We start from the raw sequence: 20,916 nt of genomic DNA, 5'->3' as shown, positions 1-20,916 counted from the left end.
ACAACATCTGAAGAACTGCCTTTGACACTCGACATGTTCCGCTAGCCTTATTTTCTGATCTGAGGGACTGGTAGCTTGAGAGACTGCTGCCTAGCTTAGAAAAATCTAGAGTCTGATATCCACTTGTTTGATGGGAAGGTCTGATAGTATGAAAAGTTTAAAGGGGGGATGGGGTGGCGCCTGTGTAGCCTTGGCCATATAACAGAGGGCCTCTCTAACTAAGAGGTATAGAGAGTTAAACCTCAGGCAATCTTGCCTGTTGGTATCTGATTTATTTGGCCCTGCACACAGTTTCACTCAAGGCTGTGCAGAGGCCACTCCATTGAATCTAACAGCACTGTATACCAAGAGACAAATAGGAAGGACCCCCTTCTATAAATCATTTATTGTCCTTTGGTAAAATAAATGGTGTACTACTGAGCTCAAGATATTGCTTTAACAGATATTTCACATGAAGAGATGAGAAATCATGTTTTTAATTGAGGAGGTGTTACAGCATCTGAACTGAATACGCCAGTGATGTAATTGTGTTTTTGAGAGGATAATTTATATGACACATATGGGGACTTTTTCTGAGCCGCCAATTTAACGTTCAGAAATGCACCTCAGGTGCATAATCTTAATCCAGAGTCAGCCTCATAACATCCTTTGCAGTATATGTCCTGCATAGTCGTTTGATGTTATGCAAGTTCAGGAATATGAATATGCTGTATTCAGGCTTTGATGGGAATATCAGTCAGCCAATTCTGCAGCTTGATCTTGTAGAATATAGGAAAGTGACTAGGGTATCCGACTTCCAAAGACTTGTGATGTAGATTGTGCATTTTATAATGAAACTGTATCGATTTCATATTGATTGATAACATTCATGTGATGTGAATTTCAATGAATTAATATAGTTGTATAGGCCCACAGGATATTTGCTAATGATACCACTCAAAAATAAACCTCCAGGATGTAATCGGAATGCTCAGATGAAGAAATCTATGCAATGACAAAATAAGATAATTGTCTGTAATGTCTATTGTATTATTTCATTGTTTGCAAAAAGCAAACTGTGTAGGTATTGAACATTTCTACAGTTCTACAGTGGCAACATTTTTGTTAGTTAATCTTTTTTTCTGGGGAGTCCAAGTTCTTAGATCATGGATGTCTCCCACAAAATGACCCAATCAAAAAGTCATCTTTACACACTCCCTCTTTCTCCATCTGTTAAGCTCTTGAAAAATGTGAGTAGATGAATCCCAGTCCTTGGCTCGACCCCTGAAACCCTTTCCTCCCTGGGATGAGATTCATTCGGGAGGACTTTGGGAGCAGGTCCCTTTCTGTAGCCATTCTCAGCAGGAATCATTTTAACTCAGGAGAAAGTAGCTTCTGTTGAAAAAAAGACAGAAAAAAAATTAGGCAGTTTTGGAGCTTGAGGTAAAAAGTTCTGTGCCATATCGTTACAAATTCGAAGAGTGCAACATAGTGGCTTATGTTTATTGCAAGAATTGGAATATTTCTATACATATATGTGCATATTTTAAACAGGGATACAGTGTATTAATGAGGACTAGACTGCTTTGAACGACTAATCATTTTAAAAGACATCATTTCCTATAGGGGTATCCGTGGAAACAAACAGCTGGAAAGACAGCTCACTATGAGAGAGTGAGAGAGAGAGAGAAGAAGAAGAAGAAGAGAAAGCTCTAAGGTTCATTGCAGAACTCCTAAATATCACTAATGTATCATATCAGACCTCCAGACTGATTGCTTACCGGTATATAATTGCGCAGCTAATGTGTGCATTTCATGATTTGCTTAATTGCTTAATCACCAGCTGATGGTGATGCTAATGGTTGGTATGTTTATAAGTAAATGGATATATGCGTATCATGTATTTTCTTAATGCTGTAGTGCATTTTAGTCTGAATGTTTCGATTAGTACCAGTATGGCAATGAAGTGCTAAATCTGACTTGTACGCCTACTTCTATGTATTCCCCCCCAGATGTGTTAAGGTGCTTGCACAGTGCCCCAACAAACCCCAACAAACTCCAACAAACACCTACAGTTGGGTCAGTGTGCACCATCAGTCTGTGTTGGTTGCAGTCATTAGAATGTTATATATATATATAAACATTCTAATGACTGCCACCAACAACTACCATTTAAGAATGTTGGGGTTTGTTTGGACATTGTGTGGGTAGTATGCGGGCCCCTTAAAGGTGTGCTTCAAGATTATGCAATTTAGTGGCTCTTGAGATATCAGGAAACTTTCTGAGTCCTTCTGTTAAAAACCCTACATAACATTCTTCTGTGATGAACGACTGATGTGTTTCTTTAGAACCAATAATGATGATCTCACGCTAGAGCTGTCTAACCGGTCTGTACCTGTGTTTTAAGTGATACCATTTCCATTGGCAATTGGCAATGTCAGACACTCCATTTGCCTAAGTCTAAGTCGATGTGGCATCAGAATGAGTTTGAAGCCATTTTTTTGCCATTATTTATTTTTTACTCCTTGTCATTGCTTGTGGTCATATGGGTTAGTGCTGGTGGTCTTGGGGGATGCAGAGATGCTTTTTTTTCAGTTGCACTGGTGAAATACTGAGACAGTTTGGGTGAAATATTTAAACATTTCACCCAAACAGTCTACATTTTTGTAGACTGTTGCCTGTAGATATCCGCTGAGGAAACTGTCTTTTAGAAGTTGCTCTAAGGTGCTCCAGGTCAAAACAGATGAGCTGCACATTTGGAGAAAGTAGAGAGGTTCATTCAACAACAAATCAACTGTGTTCAGTATCATCTGCAAATGTGATTATATGACGTCCAGGGTAACTACTGCGACAACAGTCCGTGTACAATATATATAGCAGTGGTGACACTACCTTGTGGTGTCCCAATTGAAGTGTTCCCCAGAAACAGCGGACCCCAGATAATGTGTTGCCCAGGTCAAGATTACCCATTACTCTTTGTGGCCAGCCCACAAGTGTGGACTCAAAAGAAGGGCATCAAAGATCCATTTAATTAGTGTTGAATTTAGTTGGAAGTTCTCTCTAAGTCTGTTTGCTAAAATTTGTGGGTGAATTGTATTGAATGCTGATAAAAAGTTTGCAAATAAATTGCGAGCATGTGTTTTACAACCATCCAGGTGTGTATACAGATCATTTAAAAGCACTACAATGGCATCGTCCGCCCCCCTCCCAAATCTGTAGGCAAATTGTAGAGGGTCAAAGGCATGTCTACAGGAGTTAATGATGTGTGTTTTAATGATCCGTTCAAGTGATTTAACTAAAAGAGAGGTGAGGACCTTGAAATGTTGAATTATGTACCTCGCAGAAAATCAGAAAATCTATACCGTGGTTTATACCCGTTTATCATTTATGATGGAACCAACAATCCTCATGAGACCTAATAGTTTCTACAAGTTCATGAAAGGCAACAGTTAAACATGTACTCTATATAAAATACTATATTGATAAATATAAAGCTGAATAAATCTGAGTTTGATAAACTAAATACTGGTGAGACACACACACTCAAGGCATTCAGATATACACCTGAATCTATGTCAGCTCCAGGTCAAAACAGATGAGCTGCACATTTGGAGAAAGTAGAGAGGTTCATTCAACAACAAATCAACTGTGTTCATCAGGTAAACATTCAAAACAAAATAAAAGAGACAAGCCACTGATGAGCAAGTGACAAAACTGGCAGTAGCAATGCTTCCTCATCTGACAGATTTGAGTGAGGGGCAAGAATACGGCTGTTGGTGCCTCTGACATATTATGTTGCTGCCTCATTTTGTCTTTTAATGGAACCGGCACACCTTTTAGAAAATGACAAGTATTGAACGAGGAATCAAATTTTGATTGCATGTGACACCGAAAATTCCTCACAATTTAACAGTGATTGAAAGCCAAATGAAATGATCTTAGTGGTGTTGTAGCAAAGCAGGAGACAGCACATCATATGATTTCAAATGAACCCCTCTTTCAGCGTTTCATTCAGGTCTTGACTAAAAAAGTTTCAAAAAGATATTGATGTATTATTATTGTTATCGGTGAACAGTGTTTCCTGGAGATCTACTGGTAAGGTCTACTTGCTAACCTAGGAAGTAGACTATCTACACATAAAAAGCTACCTAACATAGCCAGAGAGATAGATACACAGATTAAAAGAGGTATAAAAATCAATTTTGCCATTTTATCATACTTCCACAATGAAAAGCAGGGGTGACAGTAAATGAAATGCAATCATGCACTCAAACAATGAGTCTCTGATATCAAAGAAAAAAGAGGGGGTCACGGTTCATACAACTAGACTACCTCTAGGATACCTCTGTGGTCTTGATGATTCTCTTAATGTACATCACCGTTATGACTACAATCAACAGTCCATCCGCAAACAGAATAGCTTTATTAACCTTGAAAAATATCACAGTGGACAGACTAAGCACCACAGCATATCCACTGTGCAATGCCATGATAAATTGTGGCCCATGTATCAGTAGGGATAGTCACTGGCCCTACTGCCACACATAGCAGTGATCTAGATATTAGCATCGAGTCTATTCCTGCCACACATAGCAGTGATCTAGATATTAGCGTCAAGTTTATTCCTGCCACACATAGCAGTGATCTAGATATTAGCGTCGAGTTTATTCCTGAGAATATCATATCAGCGCTGTGTCTGCCATGAGACTGGAGGGAGGAATTAATTTTGCTCCCAGTTTTACTGTCCTTCCTACCGGGAGACAATTACCAGTGTGCTTCAAAGCCCCGCATTTGGGCAAGATTACTGCACTTCTGGGAAAGTGATGAAAGCGAAAGTCTTAGCCCCCAGGTTAGATTTTCCTTGTGACTGTGTGGCCCCTTGGCCCTGTGGTTGTGTGTGTGTGTGTGTGTATGTGTGTGTTGTGTGTGTGTATGTGTGAGCTAAAATGTGTGAAGGCAGAAAAAAAGTGAGGAGTGATGTCTCCAACACTCAGCGCCATCTCATGCCGTTGGCACCGGCTGCCTGTCTGCCGGGTCCTCGAGGCTTCATGGCAGCCGTTAAAAAAAAAGAAAGCCGTCCGCGGGTGTGCCTGAATAACGCAGATGTCTCGATCTGCGTCACGGCAGCCAGCAGATCTCACTAACGAGGCTAACGAGGGGGCACCTCAAGGCAGCGGCAAATTTAGCAGCCATTTCTGCTTGTCAAATTTAGCAGCCATTTCTGCTTGTCAAGGCACCACGCCGTCTCTCTGTCCTGGAAAAGACAAATCTCTTCATTTCAGCTGCTATTCTGTTACTGTAGAAAAACTGAGATGAATAACTACAACTGTAAAGTATAGATATGATTATTTAAATACAACCCCAAAACAGAAAAAGTTGGGATGTTGTGTAAAATGTGAATAAAAACAGAATGTAATAATCTGTAATCTCTTAAACTCATATTTAGTTACAAAAGGGACGCAGACAACATATCAAATGTTGAAAATGACAAATCTGACTATTTAATGGAAAATATATGTTAATTTTGAATTTGATACCAGCAACATGTTTCAAAAAAAGTTGGGACGGGGGTAACAAAATGCTGAAAAAGTTGTGTAATGATAAAGAAAACAAAAGGAAAAATGTTTCACAACTAATTACAGTAACTATGGCAACACAATTGGAAATGGAAAAGAGCATCCCAGAGAGGCAGGGTCTCTTAGAAGAAAAGATGTAGGAGTGTTCATCACTCTGTGTCAACCTGTGTGCACTAATGATGAAACAATGTCATTTTAATGCTTCTTAACATGAAATTGTGAAATATTTGGGGAGTGCATCATCTACAGGACATAATGTTATTAAAACATTCAGAGAATCCAGAGAAATATTTGCAAGCAAGGGAAAGAGCTCAAAAACAAATTGGATGGCCGTGGTCTTTTGGACCTCAGATGGCACTGCATCAACACCAGACCTGTTTCCAGACCGGTCATTGTATGGGCTCAGGAAAACCTCGGATAACCATTGTCTATGTGCACAGTTTGATACTCAGTTCAAAAACTCCAGCCAAAATTAACAGGTAAAATTGTATTGAGACATGATACAGGAAATACCACCGTCTCATCTGGGCCTGAGCTTGTTTAAAATGGACTGAGGTAACATGGAAAAAGGTCCTGTGGTTAGTCCAATCAAAGTTTGCCATTCTTTTTGGAAATCATAGAGTCATCTGGGCTAAAGAGGAGAGGGCCTATGCAAGTATCCAACCTATCCAACTTGTTTTAGTGTTCAGTTTGAAACCCAACATCTATGACGTTGTGGAGGAGCATTACTGCCTACAGCATGGGCATCCTGCACATTTGGCAAAGCACAATCAATTCTGAATGATGTATACAGGTTTTGAGCAACATATACTGCCATCCAGGCGATGTCTTTTCCAGGGAAGACCTTGAATATTTCAGGAAAACAATGCCAAGATGAATTCTGCACATATTTAACAGAATTAATTATATTCCAGGTGCTAAGATGGCCTGCATGTCTGCAGTCCAGATTTGTCAAATTATGTGCATAATGGAATGAAAAACATGACTAAGAATATCCCATAATGTTGATCAACTGAAATCTTATATCAGGGAGTAATGGGACAACATTTCATTCTCAAAACTCTAGCAACTGGTCTCCTCAGTTCCTAAACATCTACAGAATTGTGTTAAATGAAGAGGTGAAGCAGCACAGTGGTAAACATGCTCCCGTCCCAACTTTTTTTGAAACATGTTGCTGGCATCAAATTCAAAGTTAATATATATTTTCCATGAAATAGTCCAAATTTTCATTTTCAACATTTGATATGTTGTCTATGTCTTTTTTGCTGCTAAATATGGGTTTATGAGAATAAATAGTATATTATGACATTCGGTTTTTATTTGCATTTTACACAACGTCCCAACTTTTTTCTGTTTTGGGTTGTACATACAATTTAGTACTCAAAAAACGCAAACAGACAAGCAGAAATTATTACTCGATAGATAGTATGATGTATCAAATGCTCCTTGCTTTTACTCTGCCTGTGTGGAAAGACTTATTTTTACTCAATTTTACTGCTGATGACATTTAGGGCAACTACTGATTTTTATTTAGAGCTTCTTCACCTTGAAGTCCTGTCTTAATGTGTACTAATCAAAGAAGGCTCAGTAACAGTTGTCAAAGTTGGCTTTGTTGTGTCATTTGTGTCAGCAGCTGTCAAAGTGTGTGTGTGTGTGTGTGTGTGTGTGTGTGTGTGTGTGTGTGTGTGTGTGTGTGTGTGTGTGTGTGTGTGTGTGTGTATTCATTCAGTAAGTTAATTACAGAATAGTTCAACATCACAGGCTAAAGAAAACAGCCAGACAACATGCACTCTCTCCCCAAAATCACAACAATATTTGATCTGTAAAACCAATAATGTCCTGTCACTTGGGTAGAGAACTAAAAAGGAACCATATTAAGTCCCACTTCTGAAATGAGATTAATTATCACTGCACCAATAATAATGTCTTAACAGTACCCTAAATGAAGTGCCCTTCAGCAATACTGGGACGTTTCCATTCAGTGATGGGTTGTGTATGACTATATGGTCAACAAGACAAAATAATGAGATTTTAATGACAAGCGAACAGCTCAATGTTGTGGTTTATTAGGCACTAATGAATATGTCAGACATTCATCACAGGGAGTTACTCTTCTTTGTCTTTGAAAGTTATGTTGTGGGGCATGTTACATCCATCTCCATTTTAAATCTTACCTGGTTGATGTCACAAGTGATGATGCAGTCAATTTTATGTCCTTTAGAGAAAGTCAAGACCAGGCAGGCAGATGTTGCTACGGCAATAATTCATGATTACCTTTAATCACTGTCTTTAATGAGCTTTTTGTCCCCAGTGATGGATATGGAGTCCTTCTCTGCAAGCAAAAGAAACATTTGTCTATTAGAACAACCTCATAAATTCTGAACTTTTACCATAACAAAGCCACAGAAACTGTGTATATTGAACGAGTAAAAATATTCTCTAGGAATATAAGCATAGCTGTTCAGTTCTCAGCTTCAAAATCAAACAAAGTAATGGGTGCAATCTCTCTTTTATTTCTTCTCTCTTTCAGATGGAGTGGATAATGGCTATTTTGATGCCATACTAGGAGGTGAGTGAACATAGGGGTTAGCCTCCAATGGTCTGCGTGCCTTCAGCAGTACTTAACTGCTACACCTAAATGAATCTCAGACAGATAGAACATTGATCTGTGGGCCGGACAAAGTGAATTGTTTAATAACGACGATATCATGGGTGGACTGGTCATCTGGCATACCGGGCATTTTCCATTAACAGAGAAAGGCGTCAGCAACATGTTGAAGTTCGTTGAGTTTGAACGAGGATGTAAGCAAGCATACAGAGCAAGGGACAGTGAGCAGGTGGTGGAGCCTATTGAGGCTACATGATAAGAACTCAGTGGTGGAGCAGGTAGGCTATGTGTGACATGCCATGCTGACGATGATGATTATGATGACTTATTAATTGCGATAATGTAATGATATGGTAATGATAACGTAAGGCCGTGCTGTGATTATAATAACAAATAGCGCAATTTAAATGTTCTAAATAAATGATTTGCAAACCCGGACAGCAAAAGAGTGTCAAATCGATGTTAATTGTTGGTCAGATTGATCAGTTTCCGTCAGACGCCCAAAATTCAACATCGATGGCATGAGTGGTGGTTGGTCTCTCAAAGTAGAGCGTCGAAAGGGTTCTATCTTGGAAGAGTTAAGTATCATGGTAAAGATGGGCTAAAAGACTGTAGACCAGTGTTTCTCAAAGTGAGGTCCGGGGACCACTGGTGGTCCGCAAGCTATGCCAAGTGGTCCGCGGGCAGACGTGGTTAAACATAATATAGATGAGTTGTTTGCAATATTGAACCAACTTGTATGTAAATCCAAACAGTTCTGCAACACTGCCTATGTATATAAGTATAAGTATATATACTCTTTTGATCCCGTGAGGGAAATTTGGTCTCTACTTTTATCCCAATCCGTGAATTAGTGAAACACACACAGCACACAGTGTACACACAGTGAGGTGAAGCACACACTAATCCCGGCGCAGTGAGCTGCCTGCATCAACAGCGGCGCTCGGGGAGCGGTGAGGGGTTAGGTGCCTTGCTCAAGGGCACTTCAGCCGTGCCTACTGGTCAGGGTTTGAACTGGCAACCCTCCGGTTACAGGTTCGAAGTGCTAACCAGTAGGCCAAGGCTGCCCCAAATATGAAGCTATGCCAATTTAAATCATATGAATCCTCTGACACAGTAAGCAAGATGCAAAGACAATTAGCAAGGCGGTTCAGTGAGTAGGCCTATTGTGTCTATTAGATAGATAGATAGATAGATAGATAGATAGATAGATAGATAGATACTTTATTGATTCCCAGGGGGGATTCAAGGTCTCAGTAGCATACAGACAATACACACACATTCACTAACAGCAGAAAAAAGTAATTTAAAGTATATAATATAAAAAACACAACTAAGCAATAAGTACAGTAGAAGATAAAGAATATACTAAATATACTAAAATACAAATTATACTAACTAACACTTAATCTAAATCAATTCTAAAAACAGTATCCACATAGTGGGTGATTAATCAATCAAGAGGTGCTTGCAATGACTGAGGCAGGGACTGAGCCTGTGATTCTCTGTGCATAGTAAGGTCGGGACGCCAGACGATCGCCAGACAATCGGGTTAAAAATGTTCTGCCTGGCCCTCCCCCCTGGTCAAATTTTTTTTTCCAGGGGCCTCCCCCCGGCTCAAAAAAATTCTCCTAGGCCCTCCCCCCTACGTGAATCAAATAAAACTGGTCGAAAAATGACGTTTACAAGGTTAAAACGGCCAGCAAATGTCATAAGCACATAGGGCCTACACTCACACGGGGCTACAAACCAGTGTTGCGCTGGTTTTGGTCACAAAGCCCCTTGGGTCGCCCGATATTTTAATCAACCCGACCGCAACTCGGACCGCGAATATTAATTAGGACAAAATTATACCCGACCCGCGATCCGACCCGCTTATTTACAAAATGTGTGCTTTTGGTTATAGCCTGCATGCAGTAGTCCATTTATGTAAAACAAACTAATTTATTTGCGAAACTTTATGCAGTAGAACTACACGCAGGCATGCAGGACATAATGTTTGCGCAGGAGAGAGAATGAGAATAAGAGCGCAAGCACGCACGCAACCCCCAAGGATTAGAACACTAGGATAAGATTTGGAGGCCATGGACATACATCTTTCGAAAATAGAAATGGGGAGGCAAAGTAGGCAAGAGAGATACATTGCTGGTCAAAACGTAAGAACTGGTTTAAAATGAGTAATGCGTAAGAACTGGTTTAAAATGCTGAATGAAGCACAAAGCTTTATTAAAGCACATCCACTGTTTAAAGTCACAAACACAACGAACTAAGGTATTTTTATGCATCGCAACCCGTTATATTGCTGTGTAGTCTGATAAGATTTATTCCTGCAGGCTGCCCGTTTCGGCTGTCATACTTTTAAATTGATGCTAGACCATAACTTGTACTACTGTCATCTTCTTTAAGAACTTTTCCCAATATTTCCCATATATTTTTCCTGAAAGGGTGTCTTTATTATTTTAACTTCGCGGCCTTTATTTGTAGAAAATTTATATTTAATTATATTTTAAGTAGGCCTATTTGTAGAAAATATATATTTAATTAATTTTAACTGACCCGAAATACCATTAAAAAAATATTTGGTTTATGACTCATAACCGCTGGGTGACCTGCAAGCTTACGAGGGAGTTGTGGGAGATTCAGGTAGGGTTGCGACTTTTTGGACTCGCCCACTCTGTCAAAGAGACGTGAATCATGTTTTGGCCTACAAACCTTTTAAAATATCGAAAACGGATCATTGATCAGGGGGAAAAAATGTCATGGATCAGGAAAAAATAATTTTCCTCGGCCCTCCCCCCAGGCCAAAAAATTTCTCCTGGGCCTTCCCCTAAGGCTTAAAAAATTCTCTTAGGCCCTCCCCCCCCCTGACGCAGACACAGATGAATAAGTTCATCTACCTCGCTAAAGAGAGCTCTTGTTTGTGGATGGAGCTTACTCAATATCCATGCCACCTTTCACCGTGGTGCACCGAGACTCCCCGATAACACTATGCATCATTTTAAGCTGAAGATTGAGGCGGCCCGTGTTCAGCTCCTTGGGAAACTCACGGTAATATTCAGCTAGCCTACTTAATATGGCATATTGTCGTACCATAAAGGTAGCGTCATAGGATATCCCCCTCAGGTTTGTTTTGTTTTAATTTGTTTAGTTTTTGTTTAGATCTCCCAGGTCTAATGTAGGCCTAACATTTTTTAGTGCATAATAGAATAATAGACAGGGGGACGGAGAGCTTTTTTTTTTTTTTTCTGATTTTTTACATTTTTTTTCTGATCGTGAGTGGTATGACATATAAAAATACGCGGTGCTGCCAGCAGCCACCCCCACTTCCCACGGCTATGAGTAATAGTCAATGAGGCCTACAGTACATCACTTTCAGTGCTCCATGACAGTTCAAAATATATACATAGTTAAGGAGGGTAATGCAAAGATTTTGTATTTAATTAGGTGTGCCCGACCAATTTGAGGGCCGCTTGGGCCAAATATGCCAGGGCCGATTTTTGGTCCCAGTCCGCCCCTGGGCGATATGACTTTCTCCTTGCGAGAGTGCAATATCTCCTCTGCTTAATGTGCTGCAGTAGATTTCAACAATGCCACTGTGAACTCAAGACAACCGTAGGAGCCGGTCTAAAACGTAATAGATTAGTCACCTTATTGCGGAGGCAAACTAATAAAATGTGTTTTTTCGCAGCTTGGCCGCTGCACTGACCGTGACCAGCTGCTAGTCAGCGAGATATATTTGTCCACTTGCGTGCCTTTAATGACTCCGAGGCAGAGCTTTAACAGTGCCATTTGGGTCAAAGAGTGGGAGCATGGTGATGACGAGTGCGCAATAATGATTTAGGCTCATTCGCTGAGATCCTCCAGAAAGCTCTGGAGTCCTGTCATACCAGGTCACAGGGTCAGGTGCGGTGAAAAGAACACTCTATAACCCATGCTTTGCCATGACCAGACCTTTTTGATGATTTGCCTTAATTTCCGATGACTGTTGAACCCATATTCAGACGGGGTTGTCCATTACAAAAGCAGAGGTCAGCTAATTAGCACAAACTAAAGAAACGTGCTGTAAATTAGCAGGCAGATTTCCAGTCACTTCATTATGCATTCATTTACCTGAACCCACTTAGTGTCCTATTGTATTCCCTATTCCTCTCTCTCTGTCTCTGTTCCACTCTTAGCGGTCATTGCCACGGTCGTCCTGGTCATCCCTGTGTGTGGTGGCTGTGCTGCTGCGGTACATGTACAGGCACAAGGGCACCTACCACACTAACGAGGCCAAGGGCACCGAGTTTGCCGAGACAGCAGACGCGGCGCTCCGGGGCGACCCAGCACTGCAGGACGCTATGGACGAGAGCAAGAAAGAGTACTTCATCTGACCTGGCTGACCAGCACACAGGCTGAAGGATGCTCCCTGCTGCAAGAGTCCTCTCTTTAAAACGCATAGAGCAAGAGAAAGGCTATTCAAGACCACGTGACCCTTTTGTTCAGGGGTCAGAAGTCCATTTTGACCAGACTGAAGTGTAGAATTAAAAAAACGACAACATTTTACAATGGGATTTTTTCCCCTGTCTGCTCACAGAAAGATCTCCTGTTTTTTTGCTGTGAAAAGGACATGAAGTTAATGATGCGAAAAGTGTAGACCAAAGAGATAATGCCTTGTAGAGAGACATTAATTACAATGTCCAGTGTTTTGTGGATGCACATTACTCATGAGGTCCTGTAGAGAGAGAGAGAGAGAGAGAGAGAGAGAGAAATGTTTTCTACCCAAACAGACGCCGGCTACAGCAAGCATGACAATAGCATGAAAGTACTCTCAGAGAAGCAATGTTGGAAAGATTTGGATGTGGCAGGATGTTGAATTGGAATCCAAGTGAGAAGTGTTGAGAATATCAAATGCTCAACCAACACATCTGGGGTGGTCTGAAAATATAATCTATTATGCCCACAATCAAAATTCTACTGCCATTTCAAGCACTAATATGTAACTAACACTTAAGTAAGTAACAGATTTAAAATTGTAGATTTCTTTCCTTAGTTTTGTGACACCTCTTAAAGCCAAATATTTGTAATAGAATTTGAGCAGTGAAATTTGATTATAATTTCTTCACCTGAACAGAGTAAAGGACACATTTAATTGTTCTAACATTCAGTAATTGCTATATTTGCAAATGCATAAAACATTGTAACAAGATAAACATATTCCATATACATACAATAATTTGGCATATCAGTTATAACAGTATTGATTACATATTGTTAAATCCAAAGTATGAAAGTCTGAAGACAGGTCCTGATATTGGTCCTAACCCAATTTGCCTCCTTTAATGGTGACAGTGTAGGAATATAAATAGATGTATCTGAGAACTGACTCACAGTCATCTGTTGCTGGAGGCATCAAGCAACAGCAATTATCTGAAGTGTTTTTGGAAATGAACAACGGTGGGGGGTATATGTGTAATGAATTGTTTTTCATTATGCTGGTTGTTTTGTTTGGTTCCACACAAAGGTGTTTGTTTTCATAGAAAGTCAGTTTCTGAAAACTGATCTTGTGTTTATATTAAGTGTTTATATTGTAATCAAATTGCAATCTGTATCGGCTCTCTCTTTTGGTAAAACCAAAACTGTTTGGGAAAAACTAGAGACAGAGTAGGTTTTGCATTTATGGAATGCTGTGACTATTGAACAAAATACTGCTTAGCTCAAGAAAAATAACCCAAAATAAATAACTATAGCCTAAATAACCACCTGGAATGACATGGTATATGTTTGTACAGCTTGTGTGTGATAATAACAGGAAAACAGTCTGCATTTCTAAAACAACTGAACAAACACAAACACAAACAAAACTGAATTCCAATCGTGTACTATAGACTGAGAGGTTGACAGGATGTTTCATATTACTGTACATCAACCTGACCAATTTGATTTTAATTGTCTTGTCCATTCAGATTGTTATCGTTTGCTTGCCAGAGGGGCTTTGACTCAGGAGCTTGAGCTCTGAATTGAAGTAATATTATCAATATTTCTCAGATTCTAAGAAGTACCATGTAACAGCTAACCTCATGGAACTGCTCAGTGTGTGCTAATATTATATAGCCTAAAAAAGAGAGCAAGCAACTACATAAATGAACGGGCACTAGATAGGCTATTTGTGGCAGAACATTTGCCATCTTTTATGAGGCAGGATAATATTAAGAACATCCTTACAGATATCATATGAAACTGTAATTAATAATACAGAGTATTCCCAGCACCTACTTTTTAGTGTAAGGTAAGAATATACTAAAGATAGCCTCGATTCTACCCACAAGACCCCAATCAGCAAGAGCCTGGTGTTGGCACACGTCCTCGATAGAAAATAAATTAAAGTCTATTTATCACGCAGCCCATCCGCACAGGCTTGTAATTCATTACAATGACAAAGGCAATTATGGCATATCAGCTCTGCGAGCGACAGTGTGCACAATGAGCACCACGCCATTTCACCTTGCAGCGATGGCGTGAATGAAGCTACGCAGAACAGAAATGCCACACAACAAGTGTTCCTTTCCCAGATTCTTTTTCCCTCTCCTCTTGGTAACAATGTAATACAATGTCAAACCATATCCAATGCGTTTGAAAATCAACTTTGAAGAGGAGAGAGGGGAAAATAGACACACACACACACAGACGACAGATGAGGAGCTGTTTTTGATTGCACTAAAAATGCTATTATTGAGTAAGAGTTTGGGACCATAGACTGGGGCCTTCAGTTTGATAGATATTATTGGTTTTGTCAAGCAAGTCCCAGACTAACAGAGCAGCGGAATTATCAGTTGTCAACAACCCCCCTCCCAACTTGACAACTGATAATGGCATCAAATTCTAAACAAAGACTTCCATCTTCAACCCAACAACCTGCAGATCACAACTAAAAAAGTCAAAGGTGCACAAATATAGCAGAATAAATAGTTCAAGCATGAAAAAAGATCTTAAATATTAGAGATGAGTTAACAAAGATCTTAAATATTAGAGATGAGTTAACATTGTTAGCCCAAGTGTGATGCATAATGTGAATACAGTATCTCTATAATGCCAGAACTCTTCGATTTCAAATGACTGATACCAAATATAACATTCAGTGTGCATTCTAGTTTGAGCTTTGTGTGTAATTACAAAACAATTATGTCACAACAAAGTGAGAGGCAATAGGATTCCATTCCAACTTTGACATACACAAAGCAAATTGAGCGTGTGTTCTCAGACCTTACTTTCAGAGACTGTTCTTATGGCAACTGTGGGTGCATTTAGGTATGCCTACAGTGTATTAATCAACAAATCCAATCCACTATGAAAACCCAGCCAGTTAATAAAAAAACATCTGAAGGAAGAGGCCATAACACGGCCAGAGGTTTAGATGGCAAAATGAAGTCTGTTGTCATTACTTTCAACTCATTAAACACCATACAAGGGAGTTGTATACTTGTTGTAATTGCAATCTCACTGTGAGAAGATTGCCCTGTGCATCTTTTTGACCCTGCTGTATCAGAAACAAGCAATTACAACATCTTACCATTGCTATAGAAACCTATTCATTCTCAGTTACTTTGTGCAAGACAAGGCAAGCAAGAGAAGAAAAGTTTTAATGGTGACCAAACGGAAAGTTAACATAAAAACCCATTATTTTTATAACATTGTTTGCTTTAAAGAATGCACTTTACCAATCTTTGTTTGTGGTGCTAGACCTATTACAAAAGATTCCAAACGAAATACCCAAAGGTAATGAGGAAGCACATACAAGTCTTGAAATTTGACTCATCTCTGTTTCACCCGTTTATTTTTGGGCAAGTCAAAAACAAACAAACATGACACCGTTTCAGCTGCACGCCCATCATCAGAAGGGGAATGTGAGAGATTTTACAAAACCGTGCAGCAATGCAAAGCACAATACAAGTCTACCTCCTGCACAACACAATGCAAATAATTGTGATAAGTACACTGCATAATGCATTCATGTTTCATTATTTATGAGGCTGCATATTCTGGGCAGGTGTGTAGTTAGTGATCGAATTAGCTGTGACGTGCCTCATGCTTGACAGTGTGGTATGTTTGCTTCAGACATTCATTCCCCTTTATCCTGACAGAGTGCTTCTTCATGCAATCCATCTTGGTTTTATATAACTGTCTAAACAGGCCATCGCTCTAATTTGGCATATTTACACAGAAGATGCCAAGTGGGCATTAAATGAAAACTAGATGGTCAACATTGACCAGCATAAACCCAGCAAAATGGTGTCTCACACCTGGAATTCCTTCAGTTAAAATGCTACTTTACTTAAGGCAGGTAAACAAAAACATTCAAGATGTTCATTACTTATTTGTAATACTTAGATAGACAAGAATCTTCAACATTCAGTAAGTCTTCAGTGTTCTTTATTGTCCACAGAAGGTCTTTATAAAAGGAAAATGAAAATGTTATTATAATAATATTGTACTGTTGATACTGTATTTTAGCTCTTGGTTTGAAACTGGCATTAAATGAATATTAAATAATATTATATGAATCATTAGTCCTTAGCTATGATTAGCATCATTAATATGTCATTAACTCTAACAACGATTACCTTAAGTGCTTTGCGTGCATTGAAAAATGCTGTAAATGCAATGTGATGTTTTTGTTGTCAACTCTTCATGGATGGCTGATTTAGTGTGAAACACTTTTAACACATGTCTGAACAGATGTTTTTACACTCAGGCATCTTTTTTAAACAACAGGGATGATTCTGTGTCCACAGGTGTTACTTACATGCCCTTGTTTTGTTTGCATGCCAACAACTTTAGACTGCCATGATAGAGGAACATTGACTTCACACTGTTAAAGCCTTCAACTGTGTTTATATGGACACATCATTTCATGTGCATCTGCAAGTCAAGAGGTAATACTGTGATATCACACAACTGTGCTGCAAGTACAAAGATCAGTCAGTTAAATCCCTTTATTCTCACTCAGTCACTCTGTACTGAACGTCCCCCATCCTTCTCAAAATACCACCACACACACACACACAAACACACACACACACACGCACGCACGCACGCATGCACGCAAACACGCACGCGACAAGAGAAAAATAGCCGTCTTGAAGTTTATTTTAGCTTGTCACAAGCCTACGAAAGCTCCCTCTTGTGCTGGGAGATGAGGGGAAGGAGGAGAAGTCGTTTAAATGTTCCCTTTGTGCACTGAAGGCCCTGAGCTCGGTTTGAGTCACCGCGCGCAGCATCACCATGGACTGACATGTGTGCCGCGTATTGTCATATCAAAGTCGCGACTCTAGCGAATGTTTGAGCTTTTTTTTGTTCGAGCGTGTTTGCTCTAATGGCAAGGCAGAGTGGAGCTGAGCTTACTGCACGTACCGAGTAAAATATAGGGTCATTCTGGGTGGTACAGTGCTCGTGGAAAGGGGCAGGGAAATCATCGGAGGGAGCAGAAAACTACGTTGGGGAATTTCTTCACGAGCGTTAATGAGTTTTTCTACTAATGGGCCTGTTTTCTTAATCAGACACTACCATTAAAAGACTCAAGTCCCTCCTGAATAAACTGTCATATCGGTTTTTTTTTTTTTTTGAAAACATTATTTTACTACATTAAAACTTTCATTCATTAACTTTCTCACTTAAAATGAGCCAATGTTTCTTTACAAGTGACAAATAAAATACTATGCAATGTTCCCTCTGATGCACAGTTCTATGTCCACATAAGTCCTGTGACAGAATGAATGGGACGACTTATTTTTATATTATTGCTATCATGTAACCTCTACTCTTCTATGGTTTACAGCGGAATCAGAATCAGCTTAAATTTAATCAGTGGCAGTATTTCTATTGTGAATAGTCTGGAGATGTTGAAAGAGCAGCCTTATTGTCAGTATAATTTGGCCTTCAATGTTGGGTCATTTGCAATTAAACCTTGATAACCTTTTACACTTACTGTACTTGACTGGCATACTTATCCAGCTCTCTCAGTACGTTAATAAATGGGAGAGTTTCACACAGCTAGTTTCTTTTCTCAACACTCCAAGTGTCTGATAGTATTCTTTCCATTTTGCGATTTTTATATTTCTAATTGCAGTTCAATGCCACCCTCATTGACTTTGTAAATCAGTATGTTAAAACAAAATTCTACTCTTCCTATCTGGCGTGGCTTCCTTTTGCCTGCAAGTACATCATATAGCTCATGATACAAGTGTGTATCACATCTCATGCAACCACACGAGGATACCAAAGAGGAACCGATGAGGGAGTAAAGCTGAAGAAAAGCTGAAGAAAATGGCTTTGTTTCCTGTCCTCTGTTCCCAAAACAGCTTACTAGTTACGCAGGAGTTTGCCTGACTCATTCAAGTGTGTTTGCAGAAGATCAGAGAAATGACTGCATCATTATTCTACAGAAGCACCGATGGCAGCTACCGATCATTAGATGAGTTGGAAAGGCATGAACAAATGGCGAATTATGGACTAGACAGCAACAGCACTTATTGAAAACAAAGGGGAAAAAAACAAACACACGTAATGATCACTTCAGTCTGGAGAGATTTCCATTGTTTTAAATATGTTGCAAATCATTATCCAAGAAACTGAATTAAGAAGATAATTGTTTTAATGAGTAATTATCTCTCTCTCTCTCTCTCTACAATATTGTATTAATTTCAAATATACTTTCAGTTTGCCAGACTGTTTTTGGCTTGTTTGCTTGTTTGTTGTTTACCTCTGGAAAGGCGGCCAGGGATGTAGTGTTGGTGTTGGAGTGGGTGTGTGGGTGTTCTGTCCCCCTTGTTGACTCAGTGACATCTGTCCTCACAGGAGGAGAGGTCACGGCGCTGCTTACGGCGGCTATATTTAGCCCCTCCGAATGTCCGTCACCGGGACAGCCATGACACCTGACCGCCCTCTGCACACCAAGGGCTTTCCGCATTCTGGAGCTCTGGTCAAGGTGAGCCTGTCCTCTCTAGCCTCTACTAGAGAGCAGTGGCCCGCTGGAGGGCGGTTTATAAAGTAAAAGTGTTGCTTCGTGTTTTTTGTAGCACCTCGGATGTTAAAAGTTTATACTTGAACAGTATTGCCTCCCTGTGTCACACAGTGTTGTATGTGTGATATCAACAGACTCCTCCATTCTACTAAGGACATGTTGGTGAGTTCGGAAAAAAAGCAAGCAATCCGGCAGGGTTTGTATAGTTTTGAGCCAAGCACACACTTGGCAGGGACAATGAGCACGTTGACATTCATCTTCACAAGGCAGTTGAGTCCACAGCCGACAGAATTAAACCCCTTTGCCTTGTTGGTGAACACGTCATTGAGCATTGAGTCCATTCATGAAAAGAGTCAAAGCCATTTTGTGAGACAATGCTTTCAGAACTGCTTATCCAGCAAAATGTTCAGTATCCAAAACAAAAACATATTGAATTGGAAATTACTCTGAACGATACGACTATATCCACCCTAAGTGGTGGAACAGAACCAGATTGTTCAAAAAAAAAGAGAAAGAAATGAGACAAAATGTTTATTGGCTCCATTTGAGAGAGGCAGGACGTAACTGGAGCACCATGCTTCGACAGAAAATGCTCCAACAAGGCAATTTCTTCTTTCTGTATTCAGATTATAGTATAATATTGATGAGCTGGGCAAGTTATCCAATTACTAGAGCACTGTCACAATGAACAGGCTAGTGTGAGGATATTACCATTAATTAGTGTGGCTGTAGGGCTAAACTGTACTGTACATGTTAGATGAGGCAGTTGGAACATTGATGCTGTGCAAATGGCAGTTGGGTTACAACAAAAAGGTTTTTAGCTATTTGATGGCAGATATTTTTATAGATATTTGGGCTATTGAGGATACTTTTAATTTGACTGTGAGGCAACATCAATTTACCAATGGCTAATTAAAAATGTAATAGAATTCAGTGTGTACTTCACTGATTCAAAAGTGAATCAAATCTAATGAATCAAAAGTGACGTGGCACTGGATATCTGAAAGCGGAAATTCACTTTTCTCTCTTATCAAACGTTTCCAAAATCATTTTGATGGCACATAACCTCATTATGGCACATAACCTCATTACTTCTGTTTTTTCTGTCTCTCTCTATAAGCGATTACCAACCTAGCAACTTTCTGTTGCTGTTTTTTTTTTTTTTTGCCTAATTTCTCTGACTTTGGTATGAAAAACATATATGTGCGCTACTTGGATACTATATACTTGTGCGCTTGCATGGATTCCAGTTGCTGCTACTGGAAGCAACTGAATCCATGCATTTCCACTGAATTATTTTTGGAATCTGACCCCTTATCATACCTGTTCATTCGTACTCGTCGCTCGACTTATCGTGACTAAATTCAAGATGGCGTCCAACGGTAAAATCCCTTAAGGTACTGTCTGTATAAATCATCTTGTAAATAAACTACCAGTGCTTTTTCAAAGTTCTCCATGTCTCGTTTTAAATGTCATGGCCCTCGGAAGTCTACCAATGATGTATGGAGCTACTTTGAGCCTCGTAAATGGTGTAAAACAGTGATTTATTTGCATGGCTAGGCCGATGCCCGAGGCACCACAATGAAACACTGTTGGTAGCATTGGCTAACTAGCGCCAGATTTTTGAGTGCAGGGGACAAGCTGAGGTGAGCTATGAGACATATGTTCACACTTGGTATCATGTTTCAAGACACTTTAGATCAAAATCACACTGGAATTATCCTTTAAGGGGAAGAGGTGTAGCCTGGCGAGCC

The 20,916-nt window shown here is 39.8% G+C and overlaps 1 protein-coding gene across 1 annotated transcript in view; it reads left to right on the top strand.

The window, feature by feature from the left end:
* gypc (glycophorin C (Gerbich blood group)) overlaps positions 1-16,616 on the top strand; it is a 29,097-nt gene extending 12,481 nt beyond the window's left edge. Inside the window, 3 exon segments of the mRNA XM_048238945.1 lie at positions 8,086-8,124; positions 12,339-12,367; positions 12,369-16,616. Of these exon segments, the coding sequence (XP_048094902.1) occupies positions 8,086-8,124; positions 12,339-12,367; positions 12,369-12,536 (236 nt within the window). The 3' untranslated portion in view covers positions 12,537-16,616.
* The last annotated feature ends 4,300 nt before the right edge of the window (positions 16,617-20,916 follow it).

Source organism: Alosa alosa, chromosome 3 (assembly GCF_017589495.1).
Source record: "Alosa alosa isolate M-15738 ecotype Scorff River chromosome 3, AALO_Geno_1.1, whole genome shotgun sequence".
Classification (NCBI taxonomy): domain Eukaryota; kingdom Metazoa; phylum Chordata; class Actinopteri; order Clupeiformes; family Clupeidae; genus Alosa; species Alosa alosa.
Note: the sequence above shows the minus strand (reverse complement) of the source record. Positions and strands in the feature narration are given on the sequence as shown.